Here is a 19,119-nt window from a genome sequence, read left to right as displayed (position 1 = left end):
ATGGTTTTATGTTATTAACGTGTAACTAACATGTAATAATAATAACGTGAGACCAACTTTGTCAAAATCTCCCCAAACGTGTCCCAATCGGTTGTGCTGCAAAAACATTTGGTCCAGCAATTATAGTTTTGATGCTAGGCACCTTTTATGGAGCTTGTTATGGATGCTAGGTGGGTAATAAGTTGACAAATGGCAGAGTTGGACCAACATTTTTGCAGCACGAATGCAACTCAAAGGATTGGGACAAAGTAGGGGAGATTTGGACATGGATTTCAAAATGATGATTGATGAACTTATGATTAATAACTCGTCAGGACTATAAAAAACATCAATTGTTAATAATGTCAAAACCGTAAAGGCAACAAAATAAAGTTGAATAAGCTAAAAAACAAAAAGGTTTCCAGCACAAAGGATTGGGACTGCTTCGAAGGATTTAAAGATGCTTGGAGGGCTGCTTATGGATAAGAACTCCTTAGTTACATGTTAGGGGTGGGGGGTGGGGGGAGTGGGGTGGGGGGGCCTGACTCAGGTCCAGGATGCAGCGCCACTGAAAGATCTGGATGAGCTTCTTTATGCTGGTCCTGAAGACAACAATGGAGTCCTGAGTGGTGTTAAGAGGACTGACACCATATTGGACCAATAAGGAAGTTTTTAAGTCGTGTGGGTTCTACGGACTCCTGGACAAAGGCAAACTGGTTCTGGTCCGGTCAACAGGCAACGGTTCTTAAGGCCAACACGTTGCCGTGTGGAGCGATTGCAGTTCCTGATTCAAACGTGTGCTACCTTCACTGGGGGACATGGACAAGACCCTTGTTGGTCACAGTCCACATGGACAAGACCTTTGTTGGTCACAGTCCACATGGACAAGACCCTTATTGGTCACAGTCCACATGGACAAGACCCTTGTTGGTCACAGTCCACATGGACAAGACCTTTGTTGGTCACAGTCCACATGGACAAGACCCTTGTTGGTCACAGTCCACATGGACAAGACCTTTGTTGGTCACAGTCCACATGGACAAGACCCTTGTTGGTCACAGTCCACATGGACAAGACCCTTGTTGGTCACAGTCCACATGGACAAGACCTTTGTTGGTCACAGTCCACATGGACAAGACCCTTGTTGGTCACAGTCCACATGGACAAGACCTTTGTTGGTCACAGTCCACATGGACAAGACCCCCAGTTGGTCACAGTCCACATGGACAAGACCTTTGTTGGTCACAGTCCACATGGACAAGACCCTTGTAGGTCACAGTCCAAATGAAAAATACCCTTGTTGGTCGCGGTCCACATGGACAAGACCCATGTTGGTCACAGTCCACATGGACAAGACCCTTGTTGGTCACAGTCCACATGGACAAGACCCTTGTTGGTCACAGTCCACATGGACAAGACCCTTGTTGGTCACAGTCCACATGGACAAGACCCATGTTGGTCACAGTCCACATGGACAAGACCCTTGTTGGTCACAGTCCACATGGACAAGACCTTTGTTGGTCACAGTCCACATGGACAAGACCCTTGTTGGTCACAGTCCACATGGACAAGACCTTTGTTGGTCACAGTCCACATGGACAAGACCCATGTTGGTCGCAGTCCACATGGACAAGACCCTTGTTGGTCACAGTCCACATGGACAAGACCTTTGTTGGTCACAGTCCACATGGACAAGACCCCCAGTTGGTCACAGTCCACATGGACAAGACCTTTGTTGGTCACAGTCCACATGGACAAGACCCTTGTAGGTCACAGTCCACATGAAAAATACCCTTGTTGGTCGCGGTCCACATGGACAAGACCCATGTTGGTCACAGTCCACATGGACAAGACCCTTGTTGGTCACAGTCCACATGGACAAGACCCTTGTTGGTCACAGTCCACATGGACAAGACCCTTGTTGGTCACAGTCCACATGGACAAGACCCTTGTTGGTCACAGTCCACATGGACAAGACCCTTGTTGGTCACAGTCCACATGGACAAGACCCTTGTTGGTCACAGTCCACATGGACAAGACCTTTGTTGGTCGCAGTCCACATGGACAAGACCCATGTTGGTCGCGGTCCACATGGACAAGACCCATGTTGGTCGCAGTCCACATGGACAAGACCCTTGTTGCTCACGGTCCATGTTGGTCGCGGTCCACATGGACAAGACCCATGTTGGTCGCGGTCCACATGGACAAGACCCATGTTGGTCGCAGTCTACATGGACAAGGTCACGGTCCATGTTGGTCGCGGTCCACATGGACAAAACCCATGCTGGTCGCGGTCCACCTGGACTAGACCCATGTTGGTCGCGGTCCACATGGACAAGACCCTTGTTGCTCACGGTCCATGTTGGTCGCAGTCCACATGGACAAGACCCATGTTGGTCGCGGTCCACATGGACAAGACCCTTGTTGCTCACGGTCCATGTTGGTCGCGGTCCACATGGACAAGACCCATGGTGGTCGCGGTCCCTAGAGTCCAAGTTAGCATCCCAGCCTGTGTCTGCAGTCCTGGTTCCGATGAGGCCTGTAGGAGTCCTGGTCAGGGTCCTCCTCCATCAGAGGCAGGTGTTGCGAGCCGGACGACAAGCGGTTGCGATTGCTCCTCGTCCGCTCCTTGTGGAGGTTCTGGTCCACCGGCATCAGGCCGCCGCCACGCTCCACCGGGACCAGTTCTCCGCTTGAACGGTTCCATTGGGCCTGTTGGACACACCTGAGATAAAGGCGGACTGAGACCTGGTCTTTGTCCTCTTTCTCAACCAACCTTTTACCTGTCCATGCCTACTTGGAGTGGGCGGAGCCTGGGGCCAAAAACTGCCCCACGCCATCACCAAGGTAACCATTTCTCCACTTTATGTAATCAAAGAAAAATACTAAACTGATCGTCGATGACAAAATGTCATTTTTTTGTGCTTATGAGCGGATGTGGGCGTGGCCTGGCACCAAACTTTCATCTGATGGTTCGCCACAAAGCAGGAAACGTTAATAACTCGGCTCCACAAGTTCATATCTTGATCGTAAATGTTGCAAACGAGGATGATGACACCCTGAAACATCTTTGTATCCATTCGTAGTGGGCGGAGCCTGCCGGCGAACACTGCTCCACGCCATCTCCAATTAAACTGTCGTTTTTGTACTTTGTGTAATCAGAGAAAAGTAATAAACTGATCATCGATAATAAATTGTGAATCCATATTCTCTACGGCATCAAATGTGGGCGTGGCCTGGCACCAACATTGATCTGATGGTTCGCCACAAAACAGGAAACGTTAATAACTCGGCTCCACAAGTTCGGATCTTGATCATAATTGGTACTCATTTTGATGATGTCACCCTGAATCGGTCTATGGCTCTGTTCCTATTCGTAGTGGGCGGAGCCTGGCGCCAAAAAACTGCTCCACGCCATTTCCAATTAAACAGTCGTTTCTGCACTTTGTGTAATCAGAGAAAAGTACTAAACTGTTCGATAATAAATTGTGAATCCATATTCTCTACGGCATTAGATGTGGGCATGGCCTGGCGCCAAAAGTTGATTTGATGGTTTTTCACAAAACACAAAACGTTAATAACTCGGCTCCACAAGTTTGTATCTTGATAATAATCACCCTGAATCGGTCTATGGCTCGGTACCTATTCATACCTATTCGTAGTGGGCGGAGCCTGGTGGCGAAAACTGCACCTCGCCATCCGCCATCAAACTGTCTTTACTGACACGAGGCTTTGTTGTCACAGTCCAGTCATGGCCAGAGTGAATGCGGACACTACCATCGCCCCCTTGTGGTGAAACATTAGAACAGTCCTTTAATCTGTATATTTCTGATGGTGGGTCAGGGCATATGCCAGCTGTCAACATGCTCACGTTAGCATACGGTTAGCATGTGTCAAGTCATAGGACTGCAGCTTCAACAACGGACGTCCTCACCTGGAAGACGGCGGGATACGGCGACAGCGCGGTGGAGCCCAGGTTGCGCCCCAGCAGGGGGTTGGGCGCGGCCCCGGGCGAGGCGTGCGTGGCCCTCCAATACGCCTCCAAGTACTCGGCCAGATGCTCGCAGGCGTCCTCCAGCAGGTTCTCGTCCAGGATGATGTCAAACATTTCCTGCGGGCGGACAGGGAGAGAGGAGGCTGGAGACTGGAGGCTGCGAGCTGGCTCATGCTGGCGAGGGAAGCAAACAAAGTCCACTCACCGACGGACACTGGGAAAGCTTCTCGGCCGCCACCAGCTGCACGTTCAGGTGTTTGCTTTGAGACTTGCCTCGAGACTTGATCAGACGCTGCAGGACCTGCAGCAGTGTCACACATTGTGTTCAACAAAACACACACCACACTTAAAAACACTTTGAAAATACCACTAAAAGTCTCAGGGATCAACGCTTAAATACCTGTCGACTGTAAATGTTTTTATTTTACTTTGCTTGTTTTATGCCCTTTTTAATCAAAGTAAACATTGCTTTAAACACACAAAATATGCAACTCTTCCTCCTCCCCCAAAAAATTTTCAAAATATTATATTTGATGTGAAGTAATTGGAGCCTTAAATAAGTCAATATTTTAAAACAACATTGATTTTGATTCATTATTATTTTCTAAGCAAGTACAGCTTTAAAAAAAAGGTTCCCACTCATAAAGTGTTAAAATATATTATTTTATTTATTTTTGTCTTACTTTCAATGCTAAAATCTCGATATCAACTTCAGATCTAATTGTTGATTGTAAGTTTTAATGGTTTTTGATTTTATGGCTTTTTTGTCATTTGAAACTTTATTTTATGGCAAAAACACAAACAAAAAATATTTCAAAGTGTAATTTTTGATGTGAAATAATTGGAGCCTTAAATATGTCAATAATTCATGACAACATTGATTTTGATTCATTATTATTTATGAGCAATAACAGATTAAAAACAATTCTCAGGGATCCAAAAGGGTTCCACTCATAAAAATGTTAAATATATTATTGTATTTATTTGTTTCTTACTTTCAATACCTAAATCTCGAAACCAACTTCAAATCTAATTGTTGATTATAAGTTTTAATGGTTTTTTACATTTGTTTTTATGCCTTTTTTGTCATCCATCCATCCATTTTCTACTGCTTATTCCCTTAGGGGTCGAAAAAACGTAGTTATGGTTGGTTGTACTTTTTGTTGGATTTATGCCGGTTCTGTTTTTTTGTGTTGGATCAAGCGGGTTCTGGTACCACCTTGGGCGAGGACACTTTGACGTGGATGATGATGGGCGCCAGGGAGGTCTTGAGGACCTGAGCCGGGTGGTTGATGGTGTCGGCGTCCAGAACCACCAGCTGCAGGGAGCGGGCCAGCTCAAAGATGCGCTCGATCTCGCTCTGCACCTCCGCTGCAAGGACACACACACACACATACACACACACACACACACACACACACACACACACACACACACACACAGAAGGGTGACATTAGTGTGGTGGACACGTGCATTATGTGTGCATGCTTACCAAGGCTGCAGCTGACGGTGGACCTCTCAATGACGGCCCGCTTCCCGGAGTTGTTGAGCAGCGACCTCTTGGCCAGCGATATGTCGGCCGTCACCCGGGTGATGGAGACCCTGCAAGCACCAGAAGACCAGGTGTCACCAGGTGCCCTGGCACGTGCGAGCAGCGGCATGGCGCTCACCTGCCATCAAACCTGTGCTTGAGGAAGTCGAAGAGCGCCTTCTGCATCATGTCCGTCACCTGGCGGCAGAGAGTGGGAGACGGCAAGTTGGAGAGGGTCCATGGTGCTCAGTGGGGTGTGACCCAGAGTCTAAGACCTTCTCCAGCGTGTTGGAGAGGGTCCATGGTGCTCAGTGGGGTGTGACCCAGAGTCTAAGACCTTCTCCGGCGTGTTGGAGAAGGTCCATGATGCTCAGTGGGGTGTGACCCAGAGTCTAAGACCTTCTCCAGCGTGTTGGAGAGGGTCCATGGTGCTCAGTGGGGTGTGACCCAGAGTCTAAGACCTTCTCCAGCGTGTTGGAGAAGGTCCATGATGCTCAGTGGGGTGTGACCCAGAGTCTAAGACCTTCTCCAGCGTGTTGGAGAGGGTCCATGATGCTCAGTGGGGTGTGACCCAGAGTCTAAGACCTTCTCCAGCGTGTTGGAGAGGGTCCATGATGCTCAGTGGGGTGTGACAAAGAGTCTAAGACCTTCTCCAGCGTGTTGGAGAGGGTCCATGATGCTCAGTGGGGTGTGACCCAGAGTCTAAGACCTTCTCCAGCGTGTTGGAAAGGGTCCATGGTGCTCAGTGGGGTGTGACAAAGAGTCTAAGACCTTCTCCAGCGTGTTGGAGAAGGTCCATGATGCTCAGTGGGGTGTGACAAAGATTCTAAGACCTTCTCCAGCGTGTTGGTGCTCAGTGGGGTGTGACCCAGACTCTAAGACATTCTCCAGCGTATCGGAGAGGGTCCATGGTGCTCAGTGGGGTGTGACATAGAGTCTAAGACCTTCTCCAGCGTGTTGGATGAGGTCCATGGTGCTCAGTGGGTGTGACCCAGAGTCTAAGACCTTCTCCAGTGTGTTGGTGCTCAGTGGGGTGTGACCCAGACTCTAAGACCTTCTCCAGCGTATCGGAGAGGGTCCATGGTGCTCAGTGGGGTGTGACATAGAGTCTAAGACCTTCTCCAGCGTGTTGGATGAGGTCCATGGTGCTCGGTGGGGTGTGACCCAGAGTCTAAGACCTTCTCCAGCGTGTTGGAGAGGGTCCATGGTGCTCAGTGGGGTGTGACCCAGAGTCTAAGACCTTCTCCAGCATGTTGGATGAGGTCCATGGTGCTCAGTGGGTGTGACCCAGAGTCTAAGACCTTCTCTAGCGTGTTGGAGAGGGTCCATGATGCTCAGTGGGGTGTGACCCAGAGTCTAGGACCTTCTCCAGCGTGTTGGAGAGGGTCCATGGTGCTCAGTGGGGTGTGACCCAGAGTCTAGGACCTTCTCCAGCGTGTTGGAGAGGGTCCATGGTGCTCAGTGGGGTGTGACCCAGAGTCTAAGACCTTCTCCAGCATGTTGGATGAGGTCCATGGTGCTCAGTGGGTGTGACCCAGAGTCTAAGACCTTCTCTAGCGTGTTGGAGAGGGTCCATGATGCTCAGTGGAGTGTGACCCAGAGTCTAGGACCTTCTCCAGCGTGTTGGAGAGGGTCCATGGTTCACAGTGGGTGTGAGCCAGAGTCTAAGACCTTCTCCAGCATGTTGGAGAGGGTCCATGGTGCTCAGTGGGGTGTGACCCAGAGTCTAAGACCTCCTCCAGCGTGTTGGAGAGGGTCCAGGGTGCTCAGTGGAGTGTGACCCAGAGAGTCTGAGATGCTCAGTGGGGTTTGACCCAGAGTCTGGTACCTTCTCCTTCCAGGACCGCATGCAGAGCAACTAAAGACTCATATTTGAGTCATTAATTTAAGTCTGAATGTGCTCAGCAGTCTGATAAGGCCTTGATACATTCTTGGAGCCTTATGTTGTTTGTTACCATGTACATTCTCATGTTTACATTTCTTATCATATATTCTCTCATATTTACATTTGTTATCACTATCTCATTTTTATATATGTTATCCTGTTTCTGATGTTTACATGTATCATATATTTTCTTGTGTTTACATTTGTTATCATATATTTTCTCATGTTTCTTTGCTCTGACAATATTAGTAGTCGATGCATTTTCCACAGCGCTCCTGGTCATGAGGGGGGCGTCTGGCTCCTCCCGGGGGACCCCCAGGGAGCCCTGGTCTCCCTGGCGTGTCCGCGGTCTTCCCTGTGGCCTCCTGCCGGCCGGACATGGTCAAGGGTCTTCCCCAGGAGTTTTGCCATGTTCCACATGAAAATAAAAATAGATTGATGGATTTAATACCACCTTTAATTCCATCCCCCTGTTTGTGGTTCTAAGAAACTGCACTACCAAGGCACGCTTCCCCCTGGGGGCTGTTGCCACGGCGATGGTGTCGAGGGGGGTGTACCGGCGACTCCATGACAACAGGCCTTGACTCACACCTCCCGCCGCGCCCTCCCTTGACTGCACCCCCGAGGGTCCACTTGAGCCTGGTCTGGGAGTCCTACCTCGTAACCTTTCAGGGACGGACCCACCAGGACCACCGGCCTCATGGAGGGGACCACGTCATAGGGGGGCCCCTGCTCAGCCTGCACACATGAAGGAAGTCCATGATGTCATGTCCAGTACATCATCATCTTTATGATGTCACGTCCAGTATGTCGTCATCGTCTACATCAAAGTCTGTGATGTCATGTCCAGTATGTCGTCATCGTCTACATCAAAGTCCATGATGTCATGTGCAGTACATCATCATCTTTATGATGTCACGTCCAGTATGTCATCATCTTCTACATCAAAGTCCATGATGTCATGTGCAGTATGTCATCATCTTCTACATCAAAGTCCGTGATGTCATGTCCAGTACGTCATCATCTTCTACATCAAAGTCCGTGATGTCATGTCCAGTATGTCATCATCTTCTACATCAAAGTCCGTGATGTCATGTCCAGTATGTCGTCATCGTCTACATCAAAGTCCATGATGTCATGTCCAGTATGTCATCATCTTCTACATCAAAGTCCATGATGTCATGTCCAGTATGTCATCATCTTCTACATCAAAGTCCATGATGTCATGTCCAGTATGTCATCTTCTACATCAAAGTCCATGATGTCATGTCCAGTATGTCATCATCTTCTACATCAAAGTCCATGATGTCATGTCCAGTACGTCATCATCTTCTACATCAAAGTCCATGATGTCATGTCCAGTATGTCATCATCTTCTACATCAAAGTCCATGATGTCATGTCCAGTATGTCGTCATCGTCTACATCAAAGTCCGTGATGTCATGTCCAGTATGTCATCATCTTCTACATCAAAGTCCATGATGTCATGTCCAGTATGTCATCATCTTCTACATCAAAGTCCATGATGTCATGTCCAGTATGTCGTCATCGTCTACATCAAAGTCCATGATGTCATGTCCAGTATGTCATCTTCTACATCAAAGTCCATGATGTCATGTCCAGTATGTCATCTTCTACATCAAAGTCCATGATGTCATGTCCAGTATGTCATCATCTTCTACATCAAAGTCCATGATGTCATGTCCAGTACGTCATCATCTTCTACATCAAAGTCCATGATGTCATGTCCAGTACGTCATCATCTTCTACATCAAAGTCCATGATGTCATGTCCAGTATGTCATCATCTTCTACATCAAAGTCCATGATGTCATGTCCAGTACGTCATCATCGTCTACATCAAAGTCCATGATGTCATGTCCAGTACGTCATCATCTTCTACATCAAAGAGTACATCATTGATGTGGAAGGAGGGGGGCACATATGTCCTCTCTGATTGACAATTACATTAAACATATTTAATAAAAAAAAAACGTTTTTGGTTGCGACCCAAACCTGTTGTGGGCGGGGCTTCCCCATGATCAATATGTCCTTCAATAGGTGAGTTACACCTGATGTCACATCCTCCTTTCTTCTTGTTCCCAATTGACATAATGATTGACATGACAATTGACATGTTAAGTGAAATAATTGACATGACACATGATAATTGACATGAGAAAAATAATAATTGACATTATGAGTGACATGATGATTACATAAGTGACAAGAGACACGCTACGATGAGGTGGCCACTTGTCCAGGGTGTACACCGCCTTCCGCCCGAATGCAGCTGAGATAGGCTCCAGCACCCGCCCGCGACCCCGAAAGGGAAAAATGGTAGGAAAATGGATGGATGGGCATGAGTCACATGATAATTGATATGATACTAGACCTGAGTCACGTAAATATTTACATTAATCACATGATAATTGACATGAGTCACATGGTAATTGACAAGATAATTGACATGATAATCAACCTGAGTCACATAACTGACATGATAATTGACATATTTGACATGATAATTGACATGAGTCACATGATAATGGACATAATTGACCTGAATCACATAATAATTAACATGAGTCACATGATAATTGACATAATTGACCTGTATCACATAATAATTAACAAGAGTCACGAGTCACATGATAATTGACATAATTGACCTGTATCACATAATAATTAACATGAGTCACATGATAATTGACATAATTGACCTGTATCACATAATAATTAACATGAGTCACATGATAATTGACATAATTGACCTGAATCACATAATAATTAACAAGAGTCACAAGTCACATGATAATTGACATAATTGACCTGTATCACATAATAATTAACATGAGTCACATGATAATTGACATAATTGACCTGGGTCACATAATAATTGACATGAGTCACATGATAATGGACATAATTGACCTGGGTCACATAATAATTAACATGAGTCACATGATAATTGACATAATTGACCTGGGTCACATAATAATTGACATGAGTCACATGATAATTGACATAATTGACCTGGGTCACATAATTAACACGAGTCACATGATAATTGACATAATTGACCTGGGTCACATAATAATTGACATGAGTCACATGATAATGGACATAATTGACCTGGGTCACATAATAATTAACATGAGTCACATGATAATTGACATAATTGACCTGGGTCACATAATTAACACGAGTCACATGATAATTGACATAATTGACCTGGGTCACATAATAATTGACATGAGTCACATGATAATGGACATAATTGACCTGGGTCACATAATAATTGACATGAGTCACATGATAATTGACATAATTGACCTGGGTCACATAATAATTGACATGAGTCACATGATAATTGACATAATTGACCTGGGTCACATAATTAACACGAGTCACATGATAATTGACATAATTGACCTGGGTCACATAATAATTGACATGAGTCACATGATAATGGACATAATTGACCTGGGTCACATAATAATTAACATGAGTCACATGATAATTGACATAATTGACCTGGGTCACATAATAATTGACATGAGTCACATGATAATTGACATAATTGACCTGGGTCACATAATAATTAACATGAGTCACATGATAATTGACATAATTGACCTGGGTCACATAATTAACACGAGTCACATGATAATTGACATAATTGACCTGGGTCACATAATAATTGACATGAGTCACATGATAATGGACATAATTGACCTGGGTCACATAATAATTGACATGAGTCACATGATAATTGACATAATTGACCTGGGTCACATAATTAACACGAGTCACATGATAATTGACATAATTGACCTGGGTCACATAATAATTGACATGAGTCACATGATAATGGACATAATTGACCTGGGTCACATAATAATTGACATGAGTCACATGATAATTGACATAATTGACCTGGGTCACATAATTAACACGAGTCACATGATAATTGACATAATTGACCTGGGTCACATAATAATTGACATGAGTCACATGATAATTGACATAATTGACCTGGGTCACATAATAATTGACATGAGTCACATGATAATGGACATAATTGACCTGGGTCACATAATAATTGACATGAGTCACATGATAATTGACATAATTGACCTGGGTCACATAATTAACACGAGTCACATGATAATTGACATAATTGACCTGGGTCACATAATAATTAACATGAGTCACATGATAATTGACATAAACAGGTGTAAACATAAGCGATTGTCGATAGAAGGGGTTGCTAACAATCAGGTGTCAACATAAGCGATTGTCGACAGAAGGGGTTGTTAACATAAACAGGTGTCAACACAAGTGGTTGCAACATAAAAGGGTGTCAACACAAGTGGTTGTTAGCATAAACAGTTGTCAACATAAGTGGTTGTCGGCAGAAGTGGTTGTTAACATAAACAGGTGTCAACATAAGTGGTTGTCGACATAATCGGATGTTGACATGAAAATGGTAAAGATCAGGGGTGGATGATACTGACCAATAACAAGGCTTCTAACATACTTTTTGGAGGAGGCTCCGCCCACAAGATTTAAGTTGAGTGGAAACCAAATAAAACTGTTTCTGTTGAAAACCATTTTTGTGATTGTTTGCAAAAAACGCCACGTTTCTCTCCATAATATCGCAGCTTTGAGCATTGGCCGATACAGGTTTTGATCACGTGCGATATCAGCAGAAATCTTACATATTCTTTTTAAATATCTTAGTTTTGATGAAAGGATAGAAACAGAGAACAACTTTAAATATGAGAAACACTCAACTATTTATCGTTAACCATCTGGAATGGACTTCTGCTGCCTCTAAGTTGAAGTGGAGTGGTTATTGCTTTTTACAAAGTGAGTTGAATGATGCGGACACATTTGTTACTGGATATATTGCAATGTGCCTCGGAGACTTTGTCTGGGTAAGTAATATGTTGCTATCATATTTGTTTATGTTGACACATGTCACCTTTTATTCTTCAATGTTTTTTACCTATGTCTAGCGTGTGTGCTTAGCTGTTGTGTAGCTGCTAGCTCCTATAGCCTAGCCATATGTCTGTGGGTGAATTCAACATCTAAAAGTGGACTCACCATTTTGAGTTTGTGCTTCCCTGCAGAAGAAGAAGACTTGGTGAGTGTCCAATCACAGGCGAGCAGGTGGACTCACCTGCCTTGTTGGGATTGCTCTTAAAGGGAGCTGACACCATGTCTCCCAGACTGGAGGAGGAGTTCCTAGGTTTACAAAGGCAGCGTTCAGCCCACGTCTCCCTGATTGGCCGCCTAGCATGCTAGCCCCGCCCCCTCCTCACCCTCTCCTCTGCTCCTGCTGCACTCGCATGTTCTCCAGCTTGAGAGGACTTGGAATGAAGCCCACCTCACTTCCTTCCTTTACCTGGCGCCCCAGCCACCAGTCCTTGTTGTACTTCTGCGACGTGGCATGGCACACTTGCTCAGTCTCACACACACACACACACACACACACACACACGGACACACCTCTTTGATGTGGAGGAAGTCCTTGGCATCAAAGGAGACGGCGGCCCCGCCCACTGGGACGTCCTCATCAAGAGCGCCACAGTAGCTGAGGTTTGTCCTGACGGCGAAGGCCACGGCTTTGGTCTGTGTGAGGACACCACAACAACATGTCTGCTGAGCAAGATGGCAAGATGGCAAGATGGCAAGATGGCAAGGTGGCAAGATGGCAAGATGACAAGGTGGCAAGATGGCAAGATGACAAGATGGCAAGATGGCAAGATGGCAAGATGGCAAGATGGCAAGATGGCAAGATGGCAAGATGGCAAGATGGCAAGATGGCAAGATGACAAGATGGCAAGATGGCAAGATGGCAAGATGGCAAGATGACAAGATGGCAAGATGACAAGATGGCAAGATGGCAAGATGACAAGATGACAAGATGACAAGATGGCAAGATGGCAAGATGGCAAGATGACAAGATGGCAAGATGGCAAGATGGCAAGATGGCAAGATGGCAAGATGACAAGATGGCAAGATGACAAGATGGCAAGATGGCAAGATGGCAAGATGGCAAGATGGCAAGATGACAAGATGGCAAGATGACAAGATGGCAAGATGACAAGATGACAAGATGGCAAGATGGCAAGATGACAGGATGGCAAGATGGCAAGATGACAAGATGACAAGATGACAAGATGGCAAGATGACAAGATGACAAGATGACAAGATGACAAGAGGGCAAGATGGCAAGGTGACACTGCTCCGTTGGGCTGCCTCTCCACGCTCTGGTCACAAGATTGGCGTGACAAGGATTGTTTACGAGCGACAGACTCTTCTGGACATACATTCAAAAACGACTCACCAACTTCAACAAAGCTCAGAGTTCTTGAAGCAACTGCCGGCAGAATTGAGAGTCCACGGCAACGCTGGCAACAAGAAGAAAGGAGAGTGGCGGACACACCATGGATACCGTGGTACCCGAGGGGGAATAAGGAACCCTGTCAGAAGACGCCTTTCCCTTCCACCCTGCTCTTCAACATCCAGTCAATCGAGAACAAGCTGGACGACATCAGGGTTTTCCAAATCAGAAACCCTGGGTTGATGGATGGGTCCGAGAGGCTGTGAAAGTGCACACCTGTGTGTGCTGTGACGTTGGGCGCGTAGTGAAGCAGACAAAGTGGAGTTCAGCAGGCTGACTCCAGAGCAAGGACTCAGAACCATGACAGACTATGAGGGCAGCCCCCCATGGTGAATGCAGATGTGTCCCTGGCAAATGAGCGACATACCTTTTATACACGGTTAGAGGGTGCAAAGTTGAAACAGGATCCTTCAATGGAGGGTATGGACACTGGCAAAGGTGACTCAGCGTTCAGGATAACAGAATAAGACGTGAGCAGAACCTTTAAGAGGGTGAATACCAGGACAGCCACAGGGTCAGATGGCATCCCCGGTTGCGTCCCAAAAGTTTGTGGTGACCAACTGGCACTGATATTCACAGACATATTGAAGGGAAGTGAATTATATTTATATAGCGCTTTTTCCTCAAGTGACTCAAAGCGCTTTACATAGTGAACCCAATATCTAAGTTACATTTAAAGAAGTGTGGGTGGCAGTGGGAGCAGGTGGGTAAAGTGTCTTGCCCAAGGACACAATGGCGGAAGCGGGGATCAAACCTGCAACCCTCAAGTTGCTGGCACGGCCGCTCTACCAAGCCAATATTCACTCTGTCCCTTCAACAGTCCCTCATCCCCACCTGTGGGAAAACATCCACCATTGTTCCTGTTCCAAAGAAATCTGTCCGACTAGCGCCCTGTAGCCCACACCCAAATAGCAATGAAGTGCTTTGAGAAGCAATGTGCACACCGCCCAAATAGGTCAACCACCCTGCAATCACACACTAACTGCATACCACCACCACCACACAGGGGACTATGTGAGGATGCTGTTCAGCATCAACACTACAGTCCCCTCCAAACTGCTCATCAAGCTCAAGGACCTGGACTTGAACTCAACCCTCTGTTAGGAGGTCCTGGACTTCCTGACAGGCAGACCACAAGTGGTGAGAGATGGGAACTGCACCTCATCACCCATCACCCCCAGGGCTGTGTCCTCAGCCCACTCTACACACATGACTGCCTGGCCAAAAACACCACCAACTCTTTTATGAAATTTGCTGACATATTTCATGTTCCATGTTTCACGTTCCATGTTTCACATTACATGTTTCATGTTACATATTTCATGTTACACGTTTCATGTTCCATGTTTCACGTTTCATGTGCCATGTTTCATGTTACACGTTTCATGTACCATGTTTCATGTTCTATGTTTCATGTTCCATGTTACACGTTCCATGTTGTGGTGGTCCACCATCCCTCTGACCTTTGACCTCCAGTGTTGCTGCAAAAGACCTTAAAGGCTCTCATGTTGGACCTAGTGTACCTAATAAAGCGGCCAGTGAGGTGCAGTGTGCCAACTGACCTTTGCCCTCTCCAGTTGGAGGGCGGCCTGCTGTCTCTGCTCCTCCTGCTCCTCCTGCTCCTCCTGGTCCTCCTCCACAGACACGTCTAAGTCCGAGGGTCGGCTCATGTAGGAGTCTGCAGAACCCTGCACAATAACACACCACACGCTCACTCTGCTTCTAGCACTGTCTCTACACACACACACACACACACACACACACACTTTAGACAGACACACACACACTTTAGACAGACACACACACACACACACACACACACACACACACACACACAGATGAAGTGGTCAGCGTGGTGTCTCACACACACACACACACACACACACACACACACACACACACACACACACACACACACACACACACACACACACACACACACACACACACACACACACACTTTAGACAGACGGACACACACACACACACACACACACACACACACACACACACACACACACACACACACACACACACTCACACACACACTCCACTTTTTATCTGTCTGACTTTTATCAGGCCGGGGTCAAAGGTTAAAAGCATTCCTGCTAGCTGATGTCGCTAAGCTAACCACTAGCAACATTATTTGTCAACAAGACACAACTTTGTACAAATCTAATTATATTCTAACCATTTTGTCTTTTATTGTCGTGAAATTAACTCTTTTTTTCTACATTTTCTACTTTCTACATCTTCTATTTCTTCTACTTTTTATATCTTCTATTTCTTCTACTTTTTTGCATCTTCTATATCTTCTACATCTTTGACTTTGTTACATTTTCTACATATTTAAATTATTCTACATCTTTGACTTTTTGTCCATCTTCTACTTCTATTTATTTTACATATTCTACATTTTTTAATTATTTAGCTTTTTTTTTAACATATTTTACGTATTTAACTTTGTCTACGTCTTCTGTCTTCAACTTTTTCCACATTTCTACTTCTTTTCTTTTTTGTACTTCTACTACATCTTCTACATATTCTCTTTCTTTTATTTCTTATACTTATTCTACATCTTCTACTTCTTTTCTTTCTTCTACTTCTACTACATCTTCTACATAGTCTACTTTTGCTATTACATCATCTACATCTTTTAAGTTAAAGTTGAAGTTTTACACTTTTTACTTATTTTTTTTCTTCTACTTCTACATATTTTACATATTCTACACCTTGTACTTCTTCTACATCGTCTACATCTTCTACTTCTTTTCTTTCTTCTACATCTTCGACATATTTAACTTCTTCTGCATATTTAACTTCTTCTACATCTTCACATACACGCGTTGTACTTTTCACTACATCTTCCTCCATGGAGGTGTCAGTGGTCCTGATGAGACTCCATCATCCCAGCTGCTCACGTGCACGCTCCTCTGAACGTGCACGCCATGACACGCACAAGGAGCACTCACACCCTGGGAGTCTTCAAAGGATGGCAGATACAAAGTGTGGTCCATGAAGCTTCTAGAAGGAACTTCAAGTCTTCAAAGGCTGGCAGTTACAAAGTGTGGTCCATGAAGCTTCTAGAAGGAACTTCAAGTCTTCAAAGGATGGCAGATACAAAGTGTGGTCCATGAACCTTCTAGAAGGAACTTCAAGTCTTCAAAGGCTGGCAGTTACAAAGTGTGGTCCATGAAGCTTCTAGAAGGAACTTCAAGTCTTCAAAGGCTGGCAGTTACAAAGTGTGGTCCATGAAGCTTCTAGAAGGAACTTCAAGTCTTCAAAGGATGGCAGATACAAAGTGTGGTCCATGAAGCTTCTAGAAGGAACTTCAAGTCTTCAAAGGCTGGCAGATACAAAGTGTGGTCCATGAAGCTTCTAGAAGGAACTTCAAGTTATAATGTTTTCTTCTAAAATTACGACTTATTTCTTGCGGAAGAACTTATTTTTCTCGTATATTTACAGTTTTAGTGTCAGAAACTTGACCTAATGCTCTTAAAATTGAAACTATTTTGAATAAAACTACGACTTCATTGTTGCTGAACCATAACTCACATAATCAAACTTTTTGTCATTATTTCCTCTTTTTTTCCAGGTACAAAAATGATTTATGAGTTTTTTCTGGTCAAAGTACAGTACAATTTTCACAACACTACGATTGTATTTATCGCTAGTAGTATTTCAACTTTTTCTCCCGTAAAACGCCGACTTTTGTGCCAGACAAGAAAGTTCCATTATTTAAAATCAATTTCTCTCTGGTTGCCACGGTGACCAGCGAGCAAAAACAAGATGGCCGTAAAGAAAAGTTTTTAAGAAAATGTGGTACTTGTCTGAGGATGAAACTGGTGGACGTCGTGCTGCCGTCCGATCTTTTCAGTCGACTCCTTCTCAAGTACGTCGCTCCACCCACCTGAAGGAGTTATTTGCAATATTAATAGTTCCACCATGATGTAGATGATTGCAGTATGATGATGTATGTTATTATTATTATTTATTTAGATACTTTATTTTCTTGATATTGGGAATTTACTAAAATACATTTGCAAAGTGATATTCTTAATATTAGCACTTTATTCTCATAAATTGCCATCATTATCTCAATATCAGCACATTATCCTAATAAATTGACAACAATATTCTCTAACTGTTAGGACTTTATTCAAATAATTTCACAGCATTATTAGCACTTTGTTCAAAAACATTTACAAGAAGAGGGGGCCACTTGTCCAGGGTGTACCCCGCCTTTCGCCCGACCCCAAAAGGGACAAGCGGTGGAAAATAGACGAATCATCTAAATATTTACACTTTATTCTAATAAACGTACAACACTTTTACCCCGATATTAGCATTTTATTCTATCAATATTGGGATTTATTCTAAGAAATTCACTTATGCATTCAGGCAATATTGGGGCGTTATTCTATTCTTCTCTTAATAATAGGACATTATTCTAATACTTGTATTCAATAAAAACACCATTTGAATGTGCAATATATTGTATTATTATTGAGTTACATGTGAAATGTATTATGTGTGACTATGTTCAACTTTGATGAACAATCCTATGTTGCTCAATGAAGATATGCCAAATAAAAGACAAATAAATGCCAAGGCCAAATAAATGTCAAGTAAAAGCCAAATAAATGCTTGATAAAGGACAAATAAATGCCAAGGCCAAATAAATGCCAGATCAAAGACAAATATATGCCAAGTAAAAGTCAAATAAATGCCAAGTTAAGGCCAAATAAATGGCATGTAAAGGCCAAATAAAAACCAAATAAATGCCAAGTAAAGGGCAAATAAAAGCCCAAAAATGCCATGTAAAGGGCAAATAAAAGAGAAATAAATGGCCCAAAAAGTACCTTGTTGCCTCCATGCAGGTAAATGTGCTGGGACATGTCGGCCAGCTCGTCCTTCCAGGCGGGAGGCTGCATCTCCGACATGGCGGCTAATTCTTCCTGTCTGTCGCAACAATAACAACAATAAAGAAGAATAAAGAAGAAGAAGAATAAGAATAAAGAAGAGTTGTCTGCGTGATGTTGATGAAATCTGCCGAGGAAGAAAAGTCCGATATCAGGTTCGCTAACTGGCCACGCCCCCAAATCCTCCCGCTCCAGGCGTGAGGCGTTCAGGGACCACAGGTCATCTCGCTTTTATTTTGGAAAGTCATTTTCTTAAGGTTCCAACAACACGTCGACTTTTCTTAAGGTTCCAACAAAATGTCAACAACACGTCATCAAGTGTTCATTCATGAAAACAGCACATTTTGTCTGATTGAAAAACGTGAAAAACTGTTTCGTAATCACTCAAACAACT

The 19,119-nt window shown here is 44.4% G+C and overlaps 1 protein-coding gene across 1 annotated transcript; it reads right to left on the bottom strand.

The window, feature by feature from the left end:
• Positions 1-1,760: 1,760 nt before the first annotated feature.
• Positions 1,761-19,112, bottom strand: cacnb4a (calcium channel, voltage-dependent, beta 4a subunit). The gene is made up of 14 exons (XM_061918191.1): positions 18,666-19,112; positions 17,630-17,713; positions 15,366-15,491; positions 12,906-13,028; positions 12,719-12,834; positions 12,577-12,641; positions 12,501-12,520; positions 8,047-8,127; positions 5,644-5,702; positions 5,466-5,575; positions 5,193-5,344; positions 4,179-4,274; positions 3,914-4,090; positions 1,761-2,691 (listed from the first exon to the last, which is right to left on the bottom strand). The coding sequence occupies exons 1-14, from the start codon at positions 18,744-18,746 to the stop codon at positions 2,476-2,478; spliced, it is 1,506 nt and encodes a 501-aa protein (XP_061774175.1). The 5' UTR covers positions 18,747-19,112; the 3' UTR covers positions 1,761-2,475.
• Between the last annotated feature and the right edge of the window lie 7 nt (positions 19,113-19,119).

The sequence above is a fragment of the Nerophis ophidion genome, linkage group LG13 (assembly GCF_033978795.1).
Source record: "Nerophis ophidion isolate RoL-2023_Sa linkage group LG13, RoL_Noph_v1.0, whole genome shotgun sequence".
Classification (NCBI taxonomy): Eukaryota; Metazoa; Chordata; class Actinopteri; order Syngnathiformes; family Syngnathidae; genus Nerophis; species Nerophis ophidion.
The sequence above is the reverse complement of the archived record's forward strand: the minus strand, read 5'-3'. Positions and strand labels throughout refer to the sequence as shown.

What these genes read in the sequence shown, in the direction of transcription:
- cacnb4a (XM_061918191.1), bottom strand. Translation starts at nt 18,746, where the DNA reads ATGTCGGAGATGCAGCCTCCCGCCTGGAAGGACGAGCTGGCCGACATG. An exon ending in GAGCAATCCCAACAAGGCAG is followed by an intron (nt 12,521 to 12,576) that starts GTGAGTCCACCT and finishes CTTCTTCTGCAG; the next exon opens with GGAAGCACAAACTCAAAATG. An exon ending in CGTATCCCGCCGTCTTCCAG is followed by an intron (nt 2,692 to 3,913) that starts GTGAGGACGTCC and finishes TGTGTCCAACAG; the next exon opens with GCCCAATGGAACCGTTCAAG.